Source organism: Culex pipiens, chromosome 1 (genome assembly GCF_016801865.2).
Source record: "Culex pipiens pallens isolate TS chromosome 1, TS_CPP_V2, whole genome shotgun sequence".
NCBI lineage: Eukaryota > Metazoa > Arthropoda > Insecta > Diptera > Culicidae > Culex > Culex pipiens.
In genome coordinates, this window is record NC_068937.1 from 74,044,794 (window position 1) to 74,067,320 (window position 22,527).

Consider the following 22,527-nt stretch of genomic DNA (forward strand, 5'->3'; position numbering starts at 1 on the left):
TCCAGCACAATTCTTGAGTGACCGTACCGTTTCCTTCAGTTTGTTCATTGTGATCGGTTCAAAGTTACTCAACAACTCCTTGTGTTCCGTCCCTCCTGTCGTCGGCGGCGTAAATGCCGTTGGTGGAATCTTTCCATGTATCTCCTCCACACTCTGTACAAAGAACTCGTTCAGAAGCGTCGCCGTCTCAGCATCTCCTCGTGGTCCTCCAAACACTATCTCAGTTGGCGGTTGTCCTCCAGGCTGGATAAGCGATTTCAAACACCTCCACAGCTTCTTTGAATCACCGCCGCAGCTCCTTATTTCGTTGTTGATTGACGAGTTCTTTGATGTCCGGATTTGGTTCACGTAACGGTTTCTGCAACGCTTGTACCTATCCCAGTCACTTACCAACTTGGTGCTCTTAAACTTCCGGTAGGCATCGTCTCTCAAAGTTTTGAGTGTTGAAAGCTGATCCCCGTACCAGTCATGTGGGTCTGAACGCTCATCGAAGCGGACATCGACGAGACTTCCAACGGCCGCCACAATTTCTGCGTCAAATTTCTCTCCGGCTTCGTTTACTGACGCCATTGGATCCGCTCGACTTCGGTTCGAAAGGAGAATCTCCTGCAGTTTCTCCTTAGAGTACCGCCTCCAACTAATCCGGGTCTTGCTGCGTTCGGAAAGATGCACGCTGCTTTTCCCGGGGTTGATTCCAATTGTTTCATGATCGGAAATCTTCAGCAAATAGTTCACAAATACCTTTCCCTAAACGACTATCCCCGCTCATTAATCAATAGATGCCTCAACCGAAAAAACAATCCTAATCCCCAAAATAGACCCAATCACCCTAATTCCGAAGAACTCCAAAGATACAGATCCATTCCTTACATCCCAACACTTACACCCCGTATTGCCAAACTACTACAACAAGACTACCCGAACATCGTAGTAGCACCCAGATCCACTCACACTGTCAACAACCTCTACACACGGATCAAGGACCCGATCCCGATGCTGAATCGACACAACGTGATCTACTGCATCAAATGTGACCAGTGTGAGTGTAGATACATCGGCATGACCAGCAACCTGCTCAAAAACAGGCTGTCTGGCCATCGCAGCGATGTAAACAAACTGGACCAGCTGATCCAGTCCGGCCACACGTACACCGACGTAGAGGTTCAGGCTCACAGGGAAAAAACCGCGCTTGTGTCCCATTGTATCGATACCGGCCACCGGTTCGATATAACACAAGCCAAAATACTGGACCAGTCCTTCAAGAGATCATCTCTCCCTCTCTTGGAGATGATTTGGATCCACAACACAGCTGACACTGTCAACAAGAGGACCGACACCGATGGCCTGAACAGCACATACGCTGGAATACTACATGTCCTACACAAACACAAAACCAAAACAAAACCACAAAAACACACAACACAATCACAACTGAACCAATCCACCTGACAGTTAGCAATTAGACGTTGTACAGTACAAAGTGACCCAGCAGTTGAATGTTGTTTTACAACAATTTATTTGGACAAACATGTTAGTATTTTACAATAGTTTACAAAACAATATTAAATTAATTCTTTAAACAGTGATGTGCAGCAAACGTAAAGGACAGTTTAACAATAGGACTAAAACATTCTTGACAAGAAACAGACAACTAGTAAGTACACAAAACACAACCAAACACACACAAATTGTAAAAGCTGAACATTTTTAGTAAACCCCCTGAAAAAGGCCTCAAAATAAAGGCCGAAACGTCGGTGAAGTAGAGAAAATCTGTTTTTCTTTCTCGACAAGACTGCTCGCCAAAACCAAAAAGATTAACAAATTATACTTGGAGTTTCCTGCCCCTTGGATCGAACCAAGTTTTTGCAGCGAGGTTTTTGAAAAAAAATTATGCACATGAATTGCAAAAATAAAATCTTTTTGTTTTAATCATCAAGTTTTTTTTCAAGCGATTTACATTTAATTTCAGATTTGAACTTTAATTAATATTCAAATAACTTGTAGCAATTGTAGTTTTTTTAAACGATTTAAATTTAATCTCAGATTTAGAACAGGATGCAATAAATAATCATCGAAATATGTTGATCAAACTCGTGGTTGAATTATGTTTAAATTTTAAATAAACTGAGTATTCTGAAAGTGTAATTGAATTTGAACCAACAGTCAGGAAGAATCTTACCAAGCTAATTTTGTTTCAAGGAAACTGAATATATTTAATTTTTAGTTTAATGTTACGTGTTGTTCTAGTACAACTTTTTTTATCGGTCTTATAAATGATAAATGAGGAAATCTGTACGTAATCCTTGCCATTTACTTAAATATATAAACTAAAAATTAATTAATGTTAAGATAAAAATTAATTATTTTGTTTCATACAACCTTTTCAAAAACCCCACGTAAACAACATTGACAGCGCCTGTGGCGGTGACTTCGGAGAAGTGCATGCCTGTCAGATCCTTGATCGGATGACGATTCTCCCAATCTCGTAAATAATGTAAATAGCTTGTTATTGGGTAAGTTAAACACAACACCAGCTTTTGTGGACCTGACAATAAATGGTAAAAATATAACTTTGGAATGTGATACAGGTGCCTGTGCAACTATATGCTCTCTCGAAACCTATGAAAAATATTTCAACAAAATTAAGCTCATTCCGATACACAAACATTTTTACGTGGTTTCTGGAGACAAAGTTTCAGTGGTTGGCACACTTCCAGTACAAGTAAAATTGAGAGAAAAATTATTGCACTTAACAATAGTTGTGATCAAATCTCTCCGAGAATTTACACCTCTCTTGGGTAGGGATTGGTTAAACGTAATTTGGCCAGATTGGAGAGAAAGCTTTGCTCTTAATTCCATACACATAGATGCAAGAAAACGATGAATAGAGAGAACGGTTCAAAATTCAAAAAAGGATTTTCCGAAAGCTTTTGATGAAGACTTAACCGAGCCGATCAAAGATGTAGTAGTAGATATCAAGATCGACGAAAACGCTAAGCCATTTCTACACAAACCATACACAGCCATACAAGCTTGCCTTTGGAAATAGTAAAAAAGCTATTTGTAGTGCACAAATACTAACTCACTTTGACCCTTCAAAACTCATCACTGTAACATGCGACGCAAGTGACGACGGTATAGCAGGGGTTCTCAGCCACAACGTGGAGGGAAAAGAAAGACCAGTGTTTTTCGTATCGCGAAGATTATCTACACCGAGAAGCACTGGCCATCGTTTTTGCAATGGAAAATTTTTATAAATACGTTATCGGTCAGCAAGTCATTATAATAACAGATCACAAACCATTGCTGGGGGTATTCCAAAGTAAAAAGAACAGCCCAATGGTATTGTACGATCAGTTACTAGCTGGACTCGGTCGCTGGAAACGACCGGCGACTCAACGACCGACGAAATAGGCGGCGGGCCAGATGCGGGCATAAAAATGTAAAAACTCTTCCTCCCTCACTTCTTCTCACCATCCAGCTGCAGCTTTGTTGACAAACAAACGGAGCGCGCGGTCGCATGATGGCGGCATCGAGCCAGAATTAGGGGTGATCATGTGATTAAAAATGAAAGTTTTTTTTTCAAGAAAAATAATACATTTCCGACCGAATAAAAAAATTGCGAGCATGTTCAAACAATTATTCCTGATGTCGGAGAAGTGATAAAAAAGCAAAATTTTAATCCATACTTTTTCTATAAATTGATTTTTTCACTCCAACTGGGAATCCTTAAGTCTATCCACGACCGTTTCCAATGACCGTGAGAAGATGCCAGAAAATCCAGCTACGAGCTAAGCCCACAATAATTGCAAATCGTTTACAAAGATACATTTCATGACTGTCAATATTTGAATTCACCATAATTCACAAACCAGGCAGAGAAAATCACGTTGCAGATTGTCTATCAAGACTACCTCTCAATGAAAAACCTAGTATCGCGGATATAGAAGAAAGTAAAAGAAGTGCATCAAATTTTCTAAATTTTCTTGTTGCAAAATGCAACAACAATGCAAAATTAATAGCCGAACAATCCAAACTCGATCCAGTTCTCGTCTCAATTATACGATATGTAGAAAATGGTTGGCCAACATACGCAAAACAAAAACAATTTAAAAAATATTTTTCGAAAAGGCACGACCTCAGCATAGAAGCGAATTGCCTAATTTTCAGAAATAGGGTTGTCATACCAACTTCTCTTAAAGAATTTGCTCTTCAGTTATTGCATGCGAACCATAGGGGAATTCATAAAACGAAACTTATTTCAAGGCAATTTCTTTATTGGGAAGGAATAGGTACAGACATAGAGAATTATTCTTCTTCTTGCAAAACATGTCAGTTAAATGGTATAAGGCTAGTATGCAGATCGGAAGGAAAGGGGTCAAGAAACAGCTTTACGAACAGCAGAACAAAGGAGAGGGAGCGATTTCTTGGGGCTTTTCTTCACCCTCTCTGACTTGCTTGCGCTGCTGCTGCTGCCCATTTGATTTTTTTTCTTGACCGGTTCCTTCCGAAGTGCGTATACCGCTATAGACAGAACGCCAATAATATATGGTAATTGGCCAAAAGCAACAACTCCATTTGAACGTGTACACATAGATTTTTTTCAGAAATTTAACCGTACATTTTTGAAATTGATTGATGCCTTTTCACGGTGGATAGAAGTCAAAAGAATGAGTAAAACTGCAGCAGAAGAAGTTGTTCAAGAATTGGATAATATTTTCACTTTTTTGGGGTTTCCATCCACTATTGTCTGCGACAACGGTCCACCATTAAATAGTTTGAAATTTGCACAGTTTTGCAAGGCGAGAAACATTGAGCATATATTTTCACCACCTTATCACCCAGCTAGTAATGGACTTGCTGAAAGGGCAGTGCAAACCACAAAAGCGGTGTTGGATAAAATAATAGGCGAGGGAGATTCTCATTCATCTTTACAGATCGCAATTCGCAATTCGCAATTTTCAGTGTAAGAACGGGCCTTGACCGATCTTATGCACCAGGTTCCCGACGAACACGCACTGCCCTTACACCTACATCTCACCCTTGCTCTGAGTCAGTACGAGCAGCACGCTAGAACACGCTTTGAGTGTTCGTGCCAGGCATGCACACCTTCTTTTCCGGTTACGCATTTTAACTCGGCCGGGGGTGGTACATTACGTAGGGTTTGATGTAAGTATAAGCGCCTAACCATTTAAAGTGTGCCTATACCAATTTTCATTAAAGCAAAAACTGTTTTATTTTTAGTTTGAATTCAAAAACTAGTTGTTATTTACTGTGTATTGTTTTCTCCTGAAATCTTCCCTATTGTTGAGTCGTGTTTATCTGTTGCTATTACTTTTGTCGCGGTGTTTTGTTACAATTTTTGGTCCTAAGCATGTTATAAAAGTTTACCAAAAGTACAATAGTAATGTTTGTGTTAATCCTTTAATCATTCCATAAATTGAGTAAGGGCTCCAACCTTGCTTAAGAAAAAGGTGAAGTTTCAAAACAATGGACAGTGAAGGAAATATACTAAGTAAAGATAGTAATTTATGAAGTAGATAAAGAAATTAACAATAGTTAATAAATAGAGGTAACAAACAAGCTTAGATTGTATTGAGGGCAATTTACATGGAAGATGAGAAATTATTCAAATAGATAAATAAAGAAAAAGCACATGATAAACAAAATTGACATCGCTGCCAAATTAAGGGAAAGCAGACAGTTTGTTACAGCAGCATCAATTGGTAAAATAGAGTGAAAAAGCGTTGAGAAATAAGAGAATCAATTAAGTAAAATCGAAATCAAATGGAGGATAGTAAGCAGAAGCCGTTTTAGAAAATCAGTGAAACAAAATAAACAGAAGATAGCTGTTAGCTGAAATGGAAAGAAGAGAAACCCCGTTCTGCGATGCTCAGGTACATCCACAGCAGTTGACTCAACATACTGGGAATCAAAACAATACCGTCTACAATCACAAATTACTTCCCTTTCCCACATTGACGCGCCCCTTTCTTCTAGCCGTCTCGACTCTGACCCTCGCTGGTCAAAGGTTTACGAGTCGTTTCCACAGGCCACCAGCTAGGTTACACCTTGTCATCATGATGACTAAACCAAGCCAACGTGGAGGTAAGAAAATGTCCAAACAGCACTACGGATGTAGTTGGGCTCTTTCCGGGATGTTCCTCGCCTAGGTGTGTCAACCGACGAGTATCATCAGTATCATGCACCCTTGGCCTGCATTCTCATTCATCTTTACAGATCGACAATAAAATACGGACATTCATACATCATCACCACCAAACTCCAAGCACAGATGACAACATCATACCCAACGAACGAATTTTTGCATTTCAACCAAGAACACAATTTGTTAACCTTAAGTTTAAACCCAGCACTTTCGCTGAGCATGATGAATTAAAAACAAAAACTAATTTTAAGGTACAAGATAATGTGATCTACACACAAAAAGTAAATGGTAGAAGATTCAGTTATAACGCTAAAATAATCAAACCATTCTGAACTTGTTTATCTCATTGAGGTGGAGGGCTCAAGCCGCAAAGCGCATGCAAACCAACTTAAGATTATTCCACAAAATCGTTTTTTGCTAAAAAATAATGTTGATTCAGAAATCTTAAAAAGCACTACTTCATCCTCTTGCTCAGAAATATCAGATGAAGAAGTCGACACGAAAAATAATAACCCAGACTTAGATATTTCAAAAAAGAGTGACAAACGAAAGTCTCTTCGCTGCTCAAAAAGAAAACGAAACTATAAACATACTAACTTGAATTTGAAAACATTAGTTAAGAAAAAGTGAAACCAATATGGGTCCTTCCATCTAAAGCGGAACAGCATTTGAAAATTACCATCTCCGATTCTGCTCATATTTGGCAGAGCTGTTAATACTATCAAAACATGCGAAAATCCCGGATTTCATCCAAATCGGACCTCCCCCTCCAGTTTTGTACCCTCCCAAAAAAATCGACTTTTTGGCGATTTTTGAGCGAAACCCCTATCTTCAAACGGCGATTGCTAAGGAACCACCCCGATCAGAAAATTACATCTTACGGTAAACTTGTCATGTTGCCAAAAACATGAAGATGACATGTTTCCAGAACGCTTGAGATGTAGAAACATAAAATGTAACATGAGTTACTCTACGAAACATCAAAAAAATATCAAACCAAGTTGACATTTTGAACTTAAAAATATCATGTCATGGTACCGAAAAATATCATCCAGGAACATGAAATAATCATGGCCAATTCCGCTTTTTCCTGAAAAAAATGGTGCGAAAAAATATCATCCAGAAACATAAAAAAATCAAGAAAGGTTCAGGTTTTTGCCTGAAAAAAACTGTTCGTAAATATATCATCCAGAAACATTAATGTATCATGAAAAGTTGTGATTTGTGAAGAAATCTTACAAATTCCAATTTCGAAACTTCCCATTATACATTTTTATTTTCAGATGGTATTTTTCGACAGAAAACTTAAAAGGACTTATTTTTAAGTAAAAGTGCATCGCGCAATCTGAACTGAGTAAGCCCAATGCACTGTTTACAAAAAAATAGTCACAAGAAGTTTTTTTTATGTCGAAAACTGTCATCTGAAAATATAAAAGAACTATGAAAACAAGTGATATATCGGTGTTTTTTTTTAATTTTCTGAAAATATATAAATGTACAAGAGACTAATTTATTTATAAAAAAAATGATTGTTTAGTTTAATTTGGGGTTAACATTAATAAGCATGGGTACCATAAACCAGATGACTTTGATTGAAGATGATTTTGCAAAACGAAAGTATGCATGAATACGAACGAAAAAAGCGTTTATCATAAAGTTGGTGTAATCTTCTATTTGAAATGCTTAATTGCATATTTTTAGATTCCTTTTTATTTTTGCCAATCAATAATTCTAGATTACTTTTTCAAAACCACCAATGCGCCATAGGTTTCCTTTGTACAAAGGACAATTGAAAAAAAAAGTGAGAATTACAATTTGCTACAAGTTTTTCTAAATGGTAGTTTTAAGGTTAATATCTCAAAAATTAACACCATGAATATTTTCAATTAAGACCCATTATCTTTAAAAAAACGGGAATTTACATGTTTTGAATATCCAATTGATAAAAAGTGATATGTTCACATAACAATATTTTTTAACATACCTTGTAAATGATCTCTAAATCCATCCAATCAATTCCCTATGATGAATACAATGATGTGATGATGGTTGTCCAGAAATTGCTGTCCTGTGAAAGAGAAGAGAACACAAAGTATCAATTCCCAAATTAAAATCCAAATCATATTTGTAAAGATACTCCGCCTTTACAATAATTATTAAATGTAAATACAACCAAATGAAAGCAATTAATACTTATCTGAATAAAAACGACATTTCCGTTGCTGAAATTACCGGATTTGTCCTATGCAAATGATGGCTACTTGAACGATAGAGGCTTCAAAATCTTCTGGTGGAAGATGGTGCTGCCAACCCGAGCAGGGGTAAATAACACGGGAATACCAAATTTTGGTATTACTTGGGCAAATAACAGCGACCAAAATGTGCCCTTGGTTGCCCAGTAATAGATGGTAAAATACCATGAAATCATACCAAAGTCTTGTATGTGGAAGGGCACAACAATACCAAACCATGTTATTCCAAGGGTAAGATAATACCTCAAAATAAAACCATTTCAACACCAAGTTGAGGTATTCTGGATTTTTGAACATTGCTTGAATACCAACACTTGGTATTGCCATGGTTTTAATTTTAGGTATTCCCGCGCCCTTGGAAAATCATATTTTGGTATTTCTGTGGTCTTCCACATACATGAGTTTGGTATGATTTCATGGTATTTTACCATCTATTACTTGGCAACCAAGAGCACATTATGGTCGCTGGTATTTGCACAAGTAATACCAAAATTTGGTATTTTCATACCATTTTTAGTGCAACAGTTGCAGTTAGTGAAAAAACGGAAATGATCCATATGCAACAGCCAAATCTACTCACCTGATGATTCCATGTTGTTCTTAGTGATATTCTTCACCACACCGAATGCATTTGTCATTGATGAATGGCCTGTGCTTGAAGTTCTTGAAGCTTCTGAAAAATAACAAGATTGAAAAATAAGTGTTATTAAAATGAAACTGAATTAAAATTCAACAAAATTCAATAATCTGTCGATTGACTCGTTTTTCAAAGTATTTGGTTATCCCGACTTAGAGAACTGTCAACCCTTTGGAAAAAATAATTAGTGAGTATATCACACAAATTTATTAAATCATCTTTAACATTTTTGGGTTTCAAGTCATTTTAGCGCAAAATGCATTATCTCGTAAATTTTTTTAAAACATTTCCCATAGTTTCAGAGAAAATTGATGAAACCTTTCCTTTTTTTGGCGCAAAATTAATTATTTTGTCAAAATTGGTCAAAATTTTCCCATAGTTTCAGAGGAATTTGATAAAACACTTTAATACCAAAATGTGCCATCCTGACTTAGAAAATTTTCCACAATTTCAAGTCATTTCTGTAGGGGATATATCAAAAATGTTTAAAATCAAGTTTGAAATTTCCGGTTTTCAATTAAAGCATTTGCTTTGAGACATCATTTTAGCGCGAAATTAATTATTTTGTCAAAATTGGTCAAAATTTTCCCATAGTTGCAGAGGAATTTGATAAAATACTGTAATACCAAAAGAATACCAAAATGTGGAGTTCGACCATTGACAAATTCTGCAATTTTGCAATATCAAAACAATACCTTAAATTGGTATGATACCACATTTTGCTCTTGCATAATCCTTAAGACAAATTTTAAAGGGTCCAGGAATACCAAAATTTGGTATTGATACCAGAGAAAGGTATTATTACGCATTTCCCTTGTTATTTACCCATGCTCGGGAAATAGATAGGACCCGCCACGCTGGAGACAGTTACAAAACGCAGCTGCTTATTAGATTGCACCATTTTGCCTCCTCCTTCAGAGGCTGAAAAAAAATTAACCGGGCTTTTGACGGAGGGGACAAGCTGCAGCAGAACAAAAACTTTGGGGGCTGAGATAAATAAATAATACCTTCCGACTGCAAAGCTCCTCTTCAGCGAGATGCATCTGTCAAGAGGAAAAAATAGCACCGTCTGCCACAGGAAGAATCTGGAGATTGTAGAGCTTCCGTAAAGCTGAATGATGGTAAAGGCAACGGAGATTCCTCTTCTGACTTCTTCTGTGACAGGTGCAAAAGTCGATCGCGAAAAAACCTCCTCCGATTCTTTTGCAAACCACATCCCCCACATAAACAAACTAATACACACGCAATTACCGACATAAAACACATAAACAAAAACAGCACAGCCTGCCGGGGTTCACTCCGAATTGAAGCCTCAGTTTCCATCGGTGGCCCATTCTGGCGGTGGTGAATCTACTTAGTTTTCCTTCTTCTAATGTACCAAAATGGTGACGCAAAAACACACAAGATTCTCGTTCTTTTCCGCGGTAAAACGACAACCTCCACTTTCCCCTTACTCACTACACATAAACAAACACAAATACATACGACTATCGACACATAATGCACCAAAAATGCACTTTTCCCCAATTTACGAAACAAAAAAGCACAGCACCGGTTTGTTTTGATTCCTGTTTTGACATTTCGCCGTGTGTGCGAGCGTAAGCAGCAAGTGGTAGAAAAGCGAAAAGAGAGAGAGAGAGCGTGCACGCACAGTGAAAGCGTACTGTGAAAAAAACATTGCGTATAAATTGAATTAATTATCAACATTGATTTTTAAATTAAATCGATTTATATATTGAGTTTTTCCATTTTTATATTAATCCCACATGTGTGTATTTTTTTAAAGGATACCAGTCTTATCTATTTTTTGAAGGTTTTTATTAATAACATTCAATCAATCTGTTATTAAAATGACTTTCAGTACAGTCAACAATATTTTTAAATGTAAAAATTAATTAAAGAGGTTCATTAACGGTGCACATCAACCAGAGCTTTTGCACCCAGATTTTTGTTACAGACATTTTAGTATCTCCAAAACTACGGGTACTATTGAAATATTGTTTTATTCATCCCCTAATGTACTGTCTACAAAGTAATTTACAACAAAGTTTGACTATTTTTACAATCACGTTGAAGCAGGATTGGGTCCGTAAGTTTGACAATTTTGGAATAAGAAGACAACAACTTCCATCGCTGCTGTGCACCCTTAAATATTTAAATAAAATTTCACTTTATTTGATATTGCAGGTTACATAAATCATCAGTTTTTCAATGTAATATAAACAACTTTATGTTGGAAAAAGTTACATTGACTTTAACTTAATCTACTTCTAAAAAATCAATTGATAAACTTTAAAACGATTCATGCTCAAATTCATTAAAACACTGAGATAATAAAACCAAATAAAATATTGAAGAAAGTTGATGTTTTTTCATCAGTTGAATTATTCGCTCAAAACCAAAATCTTTCTTTGAATTAAACAATTTCTAAAGGTACTCCTCATTTCAGCTTAGGACAACTTCTATACCAATATAATACTGCAACAACGTGAAATTTAAATAAAATAATCTCTTTACGAGAACGTCTTTTAAAAATATTAAAACAACCATTCGCAAAAAATATTCTAGTGACTTCTCAGAAAAAGATTTTCGAAGCCATCTGTGATCAATAATCTTGGCGTTTCAACTCAATTAATATAAAATTAATGACTACACTGATTTGGTTTGAAAAAAAATATAAATATATTCGCAAAATTAACAAATGAAGTTCGAACAGTGATAGGTTCACATTAAAATAATACATACCTGGTTAATCCTCTTCAGATTCATCCAACCAAAACCAAAGCACGGTTGCATCGCAGCTAATTTGTCAAATAAAACAAAACGCCAGATGCTGAATGTCCCGAAAAATGCCAAGGTTGTGGTCTTGTTAAGGAAAATAAAACACAAAATATCAATTCTCAAACGGAATTTCCAGGATTTTTTTTATCAAATAATCCAACATGATATTATAAAAAAAATAGAAAAGGAAAGCAAATAATACTTATCTGAGTCAAAAAATCGTTGAAATACTTCTTCCAACTAAGTATATAGAACCTGCATGTACCATCGATTCAGATGGACTCCACTCTCCACCTTCACCGGAAAACTGCTCGCGAGTCGCTCAATAGATTACCTCCTCTGAAATAACCAGAGAAAGGTTCTTCTTTCTGTCACGGACACTCCTAAAGGACAGAAGCAATGTCACATTGTCACGTCCCTGCCCTTGCCACACACTCACAATAATCAATTAAAAACGTAAACAAAGCACAGTCACATGAACAATCGCAGGCCGCAGCCAGCACCAACGCGGATTTGTCTGTTTTTCTCTCGCTCACCCCCTCCGGAAACACCAAGAAAGTTTCATCCAGTTGTAATCACCCGTTCACCAAGAATACGTCAAACGTAAACAAACACACACGCACACAATCGCGCACTCGCGAAAACAATGTTCCCGCACAAATCAGGATTCCAATCACGCGACACCAAAACCAAAACAAACATAACCAGCTGTGTTTTCCTTCACCGAGAACTCCCGTGTCCTGTCAAATCCACCGAAATCGTTCCGGCGTTAATCCGTGTCAAGACAGCACCTGCAGGAGGAGGAGGAGGAAGGAGGACAAGTGACATTGAGGATTCCTCTTCTGGGTGCAGCTGCTTGGCCTGAACATTCCTTGCATCCGCCAACACTGAGCAGAACTTTTTCTTCGCCCCCAGCAGCCAAAACAGAAGCAATCACTTAACCACAATATATCGCGGCTCCCGAACGCCACGGAACGAACGAACACACACTCCCTCGGCCATAGAACGTACTCACAAACCGCGGCGATTCGCGGACTACAATTTATCCGCGGAAAACTACTGCGCGAAAACGTAAACAAACCAGCCCGCCACGAAAGCAAAAGCTGTCTGTCTGCCGATTGCCGATTCCTGTCACGACATGTCGCGCGCGTTGCGTGCGAGCAGTAAGCGAAAGAAGAGAGAAAAGAGAGAGTGAGCGAGCGCGTGAGCTCATTTTTGCGCTTTGATAAATTGTTAGGAGTAGTTCAAAACTTTTTAATGCAAATAGTTCAATTAGTGTATTTAAATTACAACCAAATGAATAAAAAAACTAAATAAAAATTTCTATTAACAAAACTGGCATTTCCCGCTTGAACAACAAATACATTCAAAAACTGATCAGAGTTGTAAAAAAAATCTAAGTGTCAGAAAAGTGAAATTTTGTTAAGTCCAACGAAAACATGATGAAAAATAATTGTATCATCTCATAATTGACAGGTCGGTTTTTTTCTAAGTCCCTAAATAATTGGGCATTCGAAAGTCCAGCGAAAACAAGATAAAACTAGAAAATATCATCTCATGATGGAGAGGTCGAATTTTTTCTAAGTCCCAAAATAATTTGGCTTTCGAAATTTTTCTAAGTCCAGCGAAAACTTGATCAAACATCAAAATATCATCTCATGATAGACGGGTCGAAATTTTTTCAAAGTCCCAAATAAATTTATTTTCGAAATTCTGCTAAGTCCAAAAATATCAAATAAAAATGAAAATAAAACATTTGATGATCCACTGTCTAGGAACATAAAAAGTATCATGAATTTCGGCGGCCATTTTTTTAGTTTTTGGAACAAACAAAAATCATGCCATGTTCACTAAAACAACTCAAGTTATTTTTTTGTTCGTCCCATGATGCGACTTTCTGCCCGGGCGACTTTCTGCCCGGGTAATCAAACATAAACGCGAACATAATTTACTCTACGCATATCAAAAAATTATCAACTTAAGTTCGTGTTGGAAACTTCAAATTATCATGCTATGGTGCGGAAAAATATCATCCATAAACATAAAATTATCCCGACCAGTTCATTTTTTTACTGTAAAAATATGGGGCGAAAAATATCATTCAAAAACATAAAAGTATTATAACAAGTTGTGATGTTTCCAGATATTTTTTTTCTGTAATAATTTGGTGGCTTTAGAAAGCGTAATACACAGTAAGAAAATATAAGTTTTATATAGACTGTTTTTCAATTGTATTTTAATAAAACAAATTAATTTAATGATATAATGTGATTTTCTAGTAAAATTTATTTTTATTAAATAAGCCTAAAATTAAAAACTATAGCAAACAATCTGCTGGAAGACTAAACATAATGACAATCTAATTTTTTTCAAAATATTTGTAAACAGTCATCCCTCATATTCGGAACAGTTTACAGATCGGCCAATATTCAAAAAATCATAGAAAATCGATAATTGAACATAATGATTCGCTTTTACCTTCATTTGAAAGCTGTTTTTGCGATTTTTCGAATGCTGTATCGAACAACTGCAAATTTTATCGTTTTATATCAAGTTTTTGAAGAAAAACTTTGACCCTTGAAATCTACAAATTCGGAACACTTTTTTCTAACGATGTAAACAATCTTTTTTATCGCTCCAGGGGTACATATTTTTAAAAAAATAATGACTTCACATTCTGAAACCAATAAAAACTCATGCTTAGTAATGTTTTATGAATGGTCTGCTAACTTTTTTTGTGAAAATATCAGTTAAGTTCAGGTGTTCCACAATTGTGGGAGGCACAATAACATCCCACAATTATGGAACAGGCAATTTGGAAGCAGCATTTTGCTGCTCTGAATAAAATAGTCTCGAAATGCAGTTTTTTGTTTTAAAAGTACTACTTATATTAATGAAATACCGTAATCTGGGGTGAATCGGGACTACAGTCTTAATAGGGACAGCAGTTTTTAGAGCACTTAAAGCTTTTAAATTTGGAAATGGATGTACACATTTTGTTGGCCTGAGTATGTTCTAACTGAAACCAATCAGATAAATCAAAATATTGTGCTCCAACATGGTTAAAACTGCTGTCCCAATTTGCCCCATGTGTCCCGATTGACCCCAGTTTACGGTAGCAAAGGAATGTCCAAATAAAGGTCCTAAAAATAGTAGGGTACACAGAAAAGATGCATTTGGCATGCTTTTGACAAATTATCACAAAAGTGTCCCGAATTTGTGGGTGTTCCGAATATGTGGGATGGCTGTATCATTTGCCGTATAATTCGAATTAATTCAAAATTTAGTGTGAATAAGTAAGGCTGGTACAAATTTTATTTAAAGTTTTTGTCACTCCTCCCTTCGAAGTTTTCCCGAAAAATCAGGGGGCAACAAAAAATTACATCCAAAATTGCATACTACTAACAATATTAAAACAAATCAAACTTTTTGTAAAGCCAAGTCAAAGAAAAAGCTTCGAAAATCTGTACAATTGAACTGAACAAATCAATAATGCACTAATTTATTTGCATTGGCCGCTGAAAATTTTCCTGAAATTCTAGCAAACCTATTTGAAAGTGTAGAAATTTGTAAATATTGTCAAGGCGGAAGCGTTACAACTGGGCAACGTGGCTTGGTCTTATACAAACATTTAAATTTATAAAATTCCCAAACAAAAAAAAAATAAGCAAAAATATGGTCTTTAAAGGAAAGAAACTAAAAAATATATGCAATAGCACGACGACCCCTTTGATCAGTATCCATTGCAATTAAAAGGATTAGGGAGGTGCTGTGCAACCGCAAAGTTACCAAAAGTACCGTGCGCCTGCATTTATACAGTTAAAAAACTGAAAATGACAAAAAATCGAAAATCCCTAGGTGAAATATTTTCTAGGTCACAGATATCGAAAAGGGACCCCCTTAGCTACCTATCCACGAAAAAACATTTTAGGTACATTCAATTTGAATAATAATTGCCTTCCGCCATGGCGTGCGACACCAACTAACGCACATTCCCACGGCCAAAATACGCACTTACAACCCGCGGCGATTTGCAGGCTGTTGTTAATCAGTGGAAAACTACTGCACCAAAAACGTAAACAACCCCTTGTCCTTGTCCTGGAGAATCCACCAAAATCCTTTCCTCGTTAATCCACAGCAGCATCTTGAGCAAGAGGATTACTTTTCTGGGGCAGCGGCTTGGCCGAAACTTTCCTTGCACCCGTCAACACGGAGCGAAACTTTTTCTTCGCCCCCAGCCACAAAAACACAAACAATCACTTTACCCCGAGCATGGGTAAATAACAAGGGAAATGCAAAATAATACCATTCAATGGTATCAAGACCAAATTTTGGTTTTCGCGAGCCCTTGAAAAAAAGTCTAAAGTGTATGTTAATACCAATCTGTAGTATTATACCAAATTATGGTATTGTTTTGTTATTGGGCAAATTTTAAGAAAATGTCGAATTTTGACATACTGTTACTTACTTACATACTTAAAAACGCAAATCTACTTCAAATTAAAGCCAACTATTTTATTTTGGTCTAAAAAAGTCATTTAATGAACTTTATAAATTAGGGAATACCATACATTGGTACTGTAAAGGTATTTTAAATAAAAATATTTAAATATAAAGGTGATTCATAAAAAAATCTAATTTAAATTATGTTTAACATTCTAAAAAGTATGCTGATTAGCGTGGTTCACGTTTCTATGAAAAAGACAAAAGTTGTTAGTTTGTCTTGCATCAACCGGAATTTCGTTCTTTTATGTCCCCAGAAGCACTCCTGAAAATTTGAGCCCATTTGGTAAGGTCTAGGAGCTCCAGTTTTAATTTGAAATGTATATGGGATTTTGACTTATTTTCCATGGGAAACTATCTTTTTTTACATTGTATTAGGATTTTTTTTTATAAATCGATGAAATGACTTGATTCTTATAGTAGGAAATAGGTTTTGAACTGGGGAACAACTTTGTAGAACATACCAACATTCTAGGAAGTGACCCTTTTAAGATACAGATACTTTTAGATGGTGGCTTTTGAAGGGGCTTTACTTCAAAAGCCACCATCTAAAAGTATCTGTATCTTTAAAGGGTCACTTCCTAGCATGTTGGTATGTTCTACAAAGTTGTTCCCCAGTTCAAAACCTATCTCCTACTATAAGAATCAAGTCATTTCATCGATTTATAAAAAAAAATCCTAATACAATGTAAAAAAAGATAGTTTCCCATGGAAAATAAATCAAAATCCCATATAAATTTCAAATTAAAACTGGAGCTCCTAGACCTTACCAAATGGGCTCAAATTTTCAGGAGTGCTTCTGGGGACATAAAAGAACGAAATTCCGGTTGATGCAAGACAAAATAACAACTTTTGTCTTTTTCATAGAAACGTGAACCACGCTAATGCTGATACATTTGAAAATGATAAGAAAAACGTTTATATATTTAGACGACTTTACGACAACAATAGGTTTAACGTGAAAAAATTAAAATTTTATAATGGATTTTACGTAACATTGTGTGTCTTTTTCGTCACAATCAATAAACTTAAAAAAATAATGTCAATCTTTGTTAATTTGATAAAATAACTCTTTCAATACCAAAATGTTGGTATGCATGTGGTATTCAAACTTCGTTCTAAATATTGGATTTGTGTTGAATCCTATTCAGTTGGAATCATGCATCCTCGAAAATCCCGCGAAAAATGCCACGCTGCCTGTGCTATAGCCTTTCTCGTTCTGGTTTAGTTTGTTTCTCTTTCTTTGAATTTCCTGATATTTTTGCCTGCAGCTAAAACATGTTGAGCAGCAACAGCTCGTTTTCAACAAGCGTTGATAGCTCAGTTGGTAAACGGGTAGCTAAAATGGTGTCTGCACCTTACCTGTCATTAGTTCGATTCCAGTATTCCTCTAGTTTACTTTACCTGATATTTTTTGGCTCTCCAAGCAAGACTTCGTTTTCCTGCCTGTTCGAAGGATTTAAATATAGCATCAAAATTCTACCCATTTCTCATTGCAATCCAATTAGCCAAATTGAATTCCCGCTGTAATCCTATAGAGAATTCTCATTGTTTTTTGTCCAATGTGATTTTTATTTACCCGGAAAGTTGTTTTTTGTCTGGTATTCATTTGCCCTTGGAATGGCTCGTTTTGGTATTGCTTTGGTCTTCTCCATACAGTTTTTTGGTATGATTTCATGGTATTATACCATCTATTACTGGGCAACCAAGGGCACATTTTGATATTTGTTATTATGCCAAGTAATACCAAAATATAGTATTCCCGTGTTATTTACCCCTGCTCGGGACCACAACATATCACGGTCTCGAACACCACGGAACGAACGAACACACACTACCTCGGCCACAGAACGTACTCACAACCCGCGGCGATTCGCGGACTATAATTCATCCGCGGAAAACTACTGCGCGAAAACGTAAACAAACCAGCCCGCCACGAACGCAAAAGCTGTCTGTCTGCCGATTGCCGATTCCTGTCAAGACAGGTCGCGCGCGTTGCGTGCGAGCAGTGAACGAAAGAAGAGAGAAAAGAGAGAGTGAGCGAGCGCGTGGGCTCATTTTTGCGCTTTGCGATGAAATTTTATATGCGGTAAAATACTTTTTAATGTGATTAGTTTAACTAGTGTATTTAAAGTAAATTAAAGTAAAAAAAACTCAATAAAAATGTCCATTAACAAAACTGCCATTTTAGGTAAGTCCCGCTTGAAAAAAAAATAATTTTATAAATCATCTCATGATCCAGGGTTTTCAAAAATATTCTAAGTGTCGGAAAAGTGAAATTTTGTCGAGGAGTGAAAATTTTGCTAAGTCCAACAAAAACAAGATAAAACTAGAAAATATCATCTCATGATAAAGAGGTCAAAATTTTTTCTAAGTCCCAAAATAATTTGGCTTTCGAAATTCTGCTAAGTCCAGCAAAAACAAGATAAAACAAAATAATATCATCCCATGATAAAGATTTCGAAATTTTTTCTAAGTCCCAAAATAATTTGGCTTTCGAAATTTTTCTAAGTCTAGCAAAAACATGATAAAACAAAATTATATCATCTCAATAAGATAGTCCAAATTAATAAAATTATATCATCTCAATAAGATTAATCCCATTCGGTCCCGGTGGCATTTTCCGAGACGAGATTTGTCTGATCACGCCTTTCGTCGTACGGGGAAGCAATGTTGGCCCTAATCTAAGCTTAAAGATTAGGTCGTTAGCTCAGCCCGGATGTAGGAGTCGTCTCTCTGAAAAAAAACCTGTCTCGGTCTCTGTCTGGCTGGCAATTGAACTCACAATCTAAGGGTCGTTAGTTCGAATCCCGAGGCAGATGGTGTTAAAAGAGGTTTGGGTTAGACAGTGCTTTAGGCGATGAATCAAAAATTATATCGATAGTTCCTGTAGTTTTGAAGATACTAAAATGTCTGCCTGATGTGTACCATTAAATAGTCATTTACCAATGAAATCGGTTGTTTTTGGATCTAAATCCAAGTGTGTACATTAAAGTCAGGATTGCACTGTTATATCGAAGACTAAATTTCAGTCGTTAATTTTAATAATGCATACAAAGTCGTTTAATTATTATCTTAATTTTTTTTTTATAGAAATATATCACCCAACTACCAACGATTTACATTTAGAAGCACGAGTACGGGGTAATCCGGTACCAACATTCACATGGATTTGGGATGGAATTTTCATACATCATAGTACGGAAAAATACGAAATATTCAATCAACATTACTATGAACTCGGAACAAAAATAACAACGGCTACATTGATCATAAACAACCCTCAAATGAAAGATAGTGGAAAATATACATTAATTGCTAAAAATGACGTAAAATCAGTAGAAATTTCTAAACAAGTGAAAATAGGCTTAAGATCGGAATATCATAAGAAGGCACGGATGGATGATGTTAAGATCGAGAATGACGCACCCAGAGTGATACCAAAACCACCAACACCTGAACCTGAGATTAATAAGGAAGAGGCACCTACAACGGAAGAAAAAAGTTCAGAAGATCTTGAAGTTGCTGATGCTCTAGATGAAGAACAGGAAGAAGATGATGAAGATGATTGACTTAATGTATAAAACAAGTGTGGAATTTGTGTAGTTTTGAAATAGAAAATAAAGCTTTTTAATTTGTTTTTTTTTGCAATTCCACTGTGAAACTGTCAACTTTTCCTGTTCTTCTGGAGAAACGAAACGGCCTACTTTTCCCTACCAAAAATAACAGAATGGAAAATTAATACCTTTCAATAACAGTGCTGAAAAGTTCTACTTTTCAGCACTGAAATGGGTGCTGAAAAGTTGAACTTTTCAACACTAGTATCGAAAAGTAACATTTTTCAATATTTATTTGTTTTGAACGATGAATTTACTAAACACATGAAAGTTTAACATAACATTCCATTAGAGAACCCGGATAAACGAAAACTATATCGATTGTGATGAGGAACTTAAAAAAACGTTATGAGATATGGTTACCATTTGTAATAATGTTATTTGGCGGACCTCGATAACTATTTGTTAAATGGTTACCATACGTAATAGAGTTTTTTTTAATGTTCACAATGGTCAACAATTTTCTTGATAACTTTGAACAACTATTTGTGGATGTTTTCTGAAATGGTTATCATATAGAGAATTTGCAGCAAAGCTAAAAGACATCCCGGATGAACGAGGATGATTTAGTGAACATAAAGAAACATCAAATTACTTTATGGGAAATAATAACGATTTGTCAAATTGTTGGTTTGAAAATATGGTGGTGATGTTTTCACAAATAGTAGTATTTGCAAAATTGTTAATTTAAATTTTAAATGGTGCTAGAATTTGATCATATTCTTGAACATAAATTTATTATTTGTCAGATTCTCTTAATTTTTTTTTTTTCGAAAAGAATAAGTTGATGTGTTTTTAAGGGAATTTGAAAAAAAAACTAGGAATTACATATGTTTAAGAACTTTTATTATCATTTATATATATTTTTGCCTGCGTCCACTTGTTTGATGATGTATTTCCGAAACTGGAAGTCTGGAGCAACAGAATGTGTCAAATGCGCAGTTATCCAAAACATATAGATCTGCACGACCTCCTCACCAGAGGTGCTATGTGTCTGCCGAATCTAACTGCAAACCGCCCAGTTTAATGCAGTTACACATTCTGATAACCTTTGCATAAGCGTTAGCCGCTATCAGGGGGTTATGCTTACAGTTGCGCTAATGCTGCTAGTGCTGCTCGTGATACATACGACTTGGCAGAACTCCTGCCCATTCCATCGTCATCGTTCCGTTGGGCGAGCTTGCCACGGCACTACCGGAAGAGCTGTTGGTCCCAGTACTGCTTATTGATCACTGATCTGATTCTGGCTGGACAGGATTTGCTGAAGGTGTCCATCGAGTACCTACGTCTCGGCTTTCGGATTTGGTGGTTCCGCCTGGCCTGCTTCCACAGCAGCTGGTAAATCTCGTACGTCCAGATGTACTTGATGTTCTCGCTCGATTGTTATTATGCTGTTCATGTAAATTAAAGTGGGATGAAAGTTGGTTAAAGCTATGGTCTACCATCAGGAGATCAAATAGCTTTACCTCTCGATCCGCAAATCGTTCAGCCTTGCTGCACAGAGCCAACTTCTCGAAGATGATCGCCTGCCGCAGTGGTTTCTTGCCGGCCTTTCCCTCTCAGACGATGCATTTGTTCTGTTGTAGCAGTCGACCATGCTTCTCTTGTGGACATCGCAGTCCCACAGGTAATCTATTGCGAGCAGGTCGTTACCGTGCCGCAACATTAACGAGCCCATATATTCCGCCTTTTGCAGCTACCAAAATTCTTCCCGGATTACCACAGGCAAAGGCCTAAGCTGCAGCAGCACCAGAAATGCACTACCGACCTTGATCAGGTGGTCCTTGCCGCAGGGAAATCTATAACGAGATGTTAGTGAACGCCATTTCCTACTTAATTTTTCTTTCTCACCACCAGTTTGACCAGGAATGCTGCTAGGGGAACTTGCACATTCACTCGTTCCGCTGGCCGCACAAGTCCTGAATGATATTTTCATGTAGCAGCTCCTGGGTATAGGTCTTGGCCACGTACCGAAGCGATCGCTCGTAATCGAAAACAGCAAAATCTTCTGTCTCGCTCCTTTGTAATGAACACCGCCCTCCGAAGCAACCAACGCCTGACATTCCGGATCAAACTCCGGCTTGAACACTTTGCTCTACATTTTATCGTCCTGCTCGCGTTCTCTTGACATTTCTGCACACGGTCCTGCGAACTCCCCTCGACGACGAAAGAATCCGGTGCAAACCGCAGTTCTATCGGTTGTCCAAGTTCCGATCACCGTAGTTACGATCTCGCTGCTGCTAGTGGTCAAGCGGGAATGCTCGGTCTCTGTCCAGGAACAAGGGTCCGCCGCGGGTCTGCGAGTGGCGCCTTCGGACGTCGAACATGGTCGTTCATGCTAAAATAAAAGAGTCTTGCAGTTGATACCCCTTTTTCCCCCTTTTCACTTTTTATTTACTTATTTTCGCCAAACCATTGGAGCCGGGAAAGCGATATAGAGGAGAAAAGCAACTCGCGACAAAATTTTGAGGCTAGGAATTTTGACAGGTATGAGTTTCATAAAGTATTCGCCTCTTTTTCTCTTCCACAAAAAAAAATGGGGACAATGTAGCTGTCAAACTAGGCCAA

The 22,527-nt window shown here is 36.9% G+C and overlaps 2 protein-coding genes across 2 annotated transcripts; both read left to right on the forward strand.

Moving 5' to 3' along the window:
• Positions 1-666: 666 nt before the first annotated feature.
• Positions 667-19,574, forward strand: LOC120425901 (uncharacterized). Its single transcript, XM_052706396.1, has 2 exons — positions 667-2,513; positions 19,436-19,574. Exon 1 carries the CDS (start codon positions 667-669, stop codon positions 1,447-1,449), a length of 783 nt encoding a protein of 260 aa, XP_052562356.1. The 3' UTR covers positions 1,450-2,513; positions 19,436-19,574.
• LOC128092325 (contactin-5-like) lies at positions 18,506-19,982 on the forward strand. The gene is made up of 2 exons (XM_052705959.1): positions 18,506-18,533; positions 19,436-19,982. The coding sequence occupies exons 1-2, from the start codon at positions 18,506-18,508 to the stop codon at positions 19,912-19,914; spliced, it is 507 nt and encodes a 168-aa protein (XP_052561919.1). The 3' UTR covers positions 19,915-19,982.
• Positions 19,983-22,527: the final 2,545 nt, after the last annotated feature.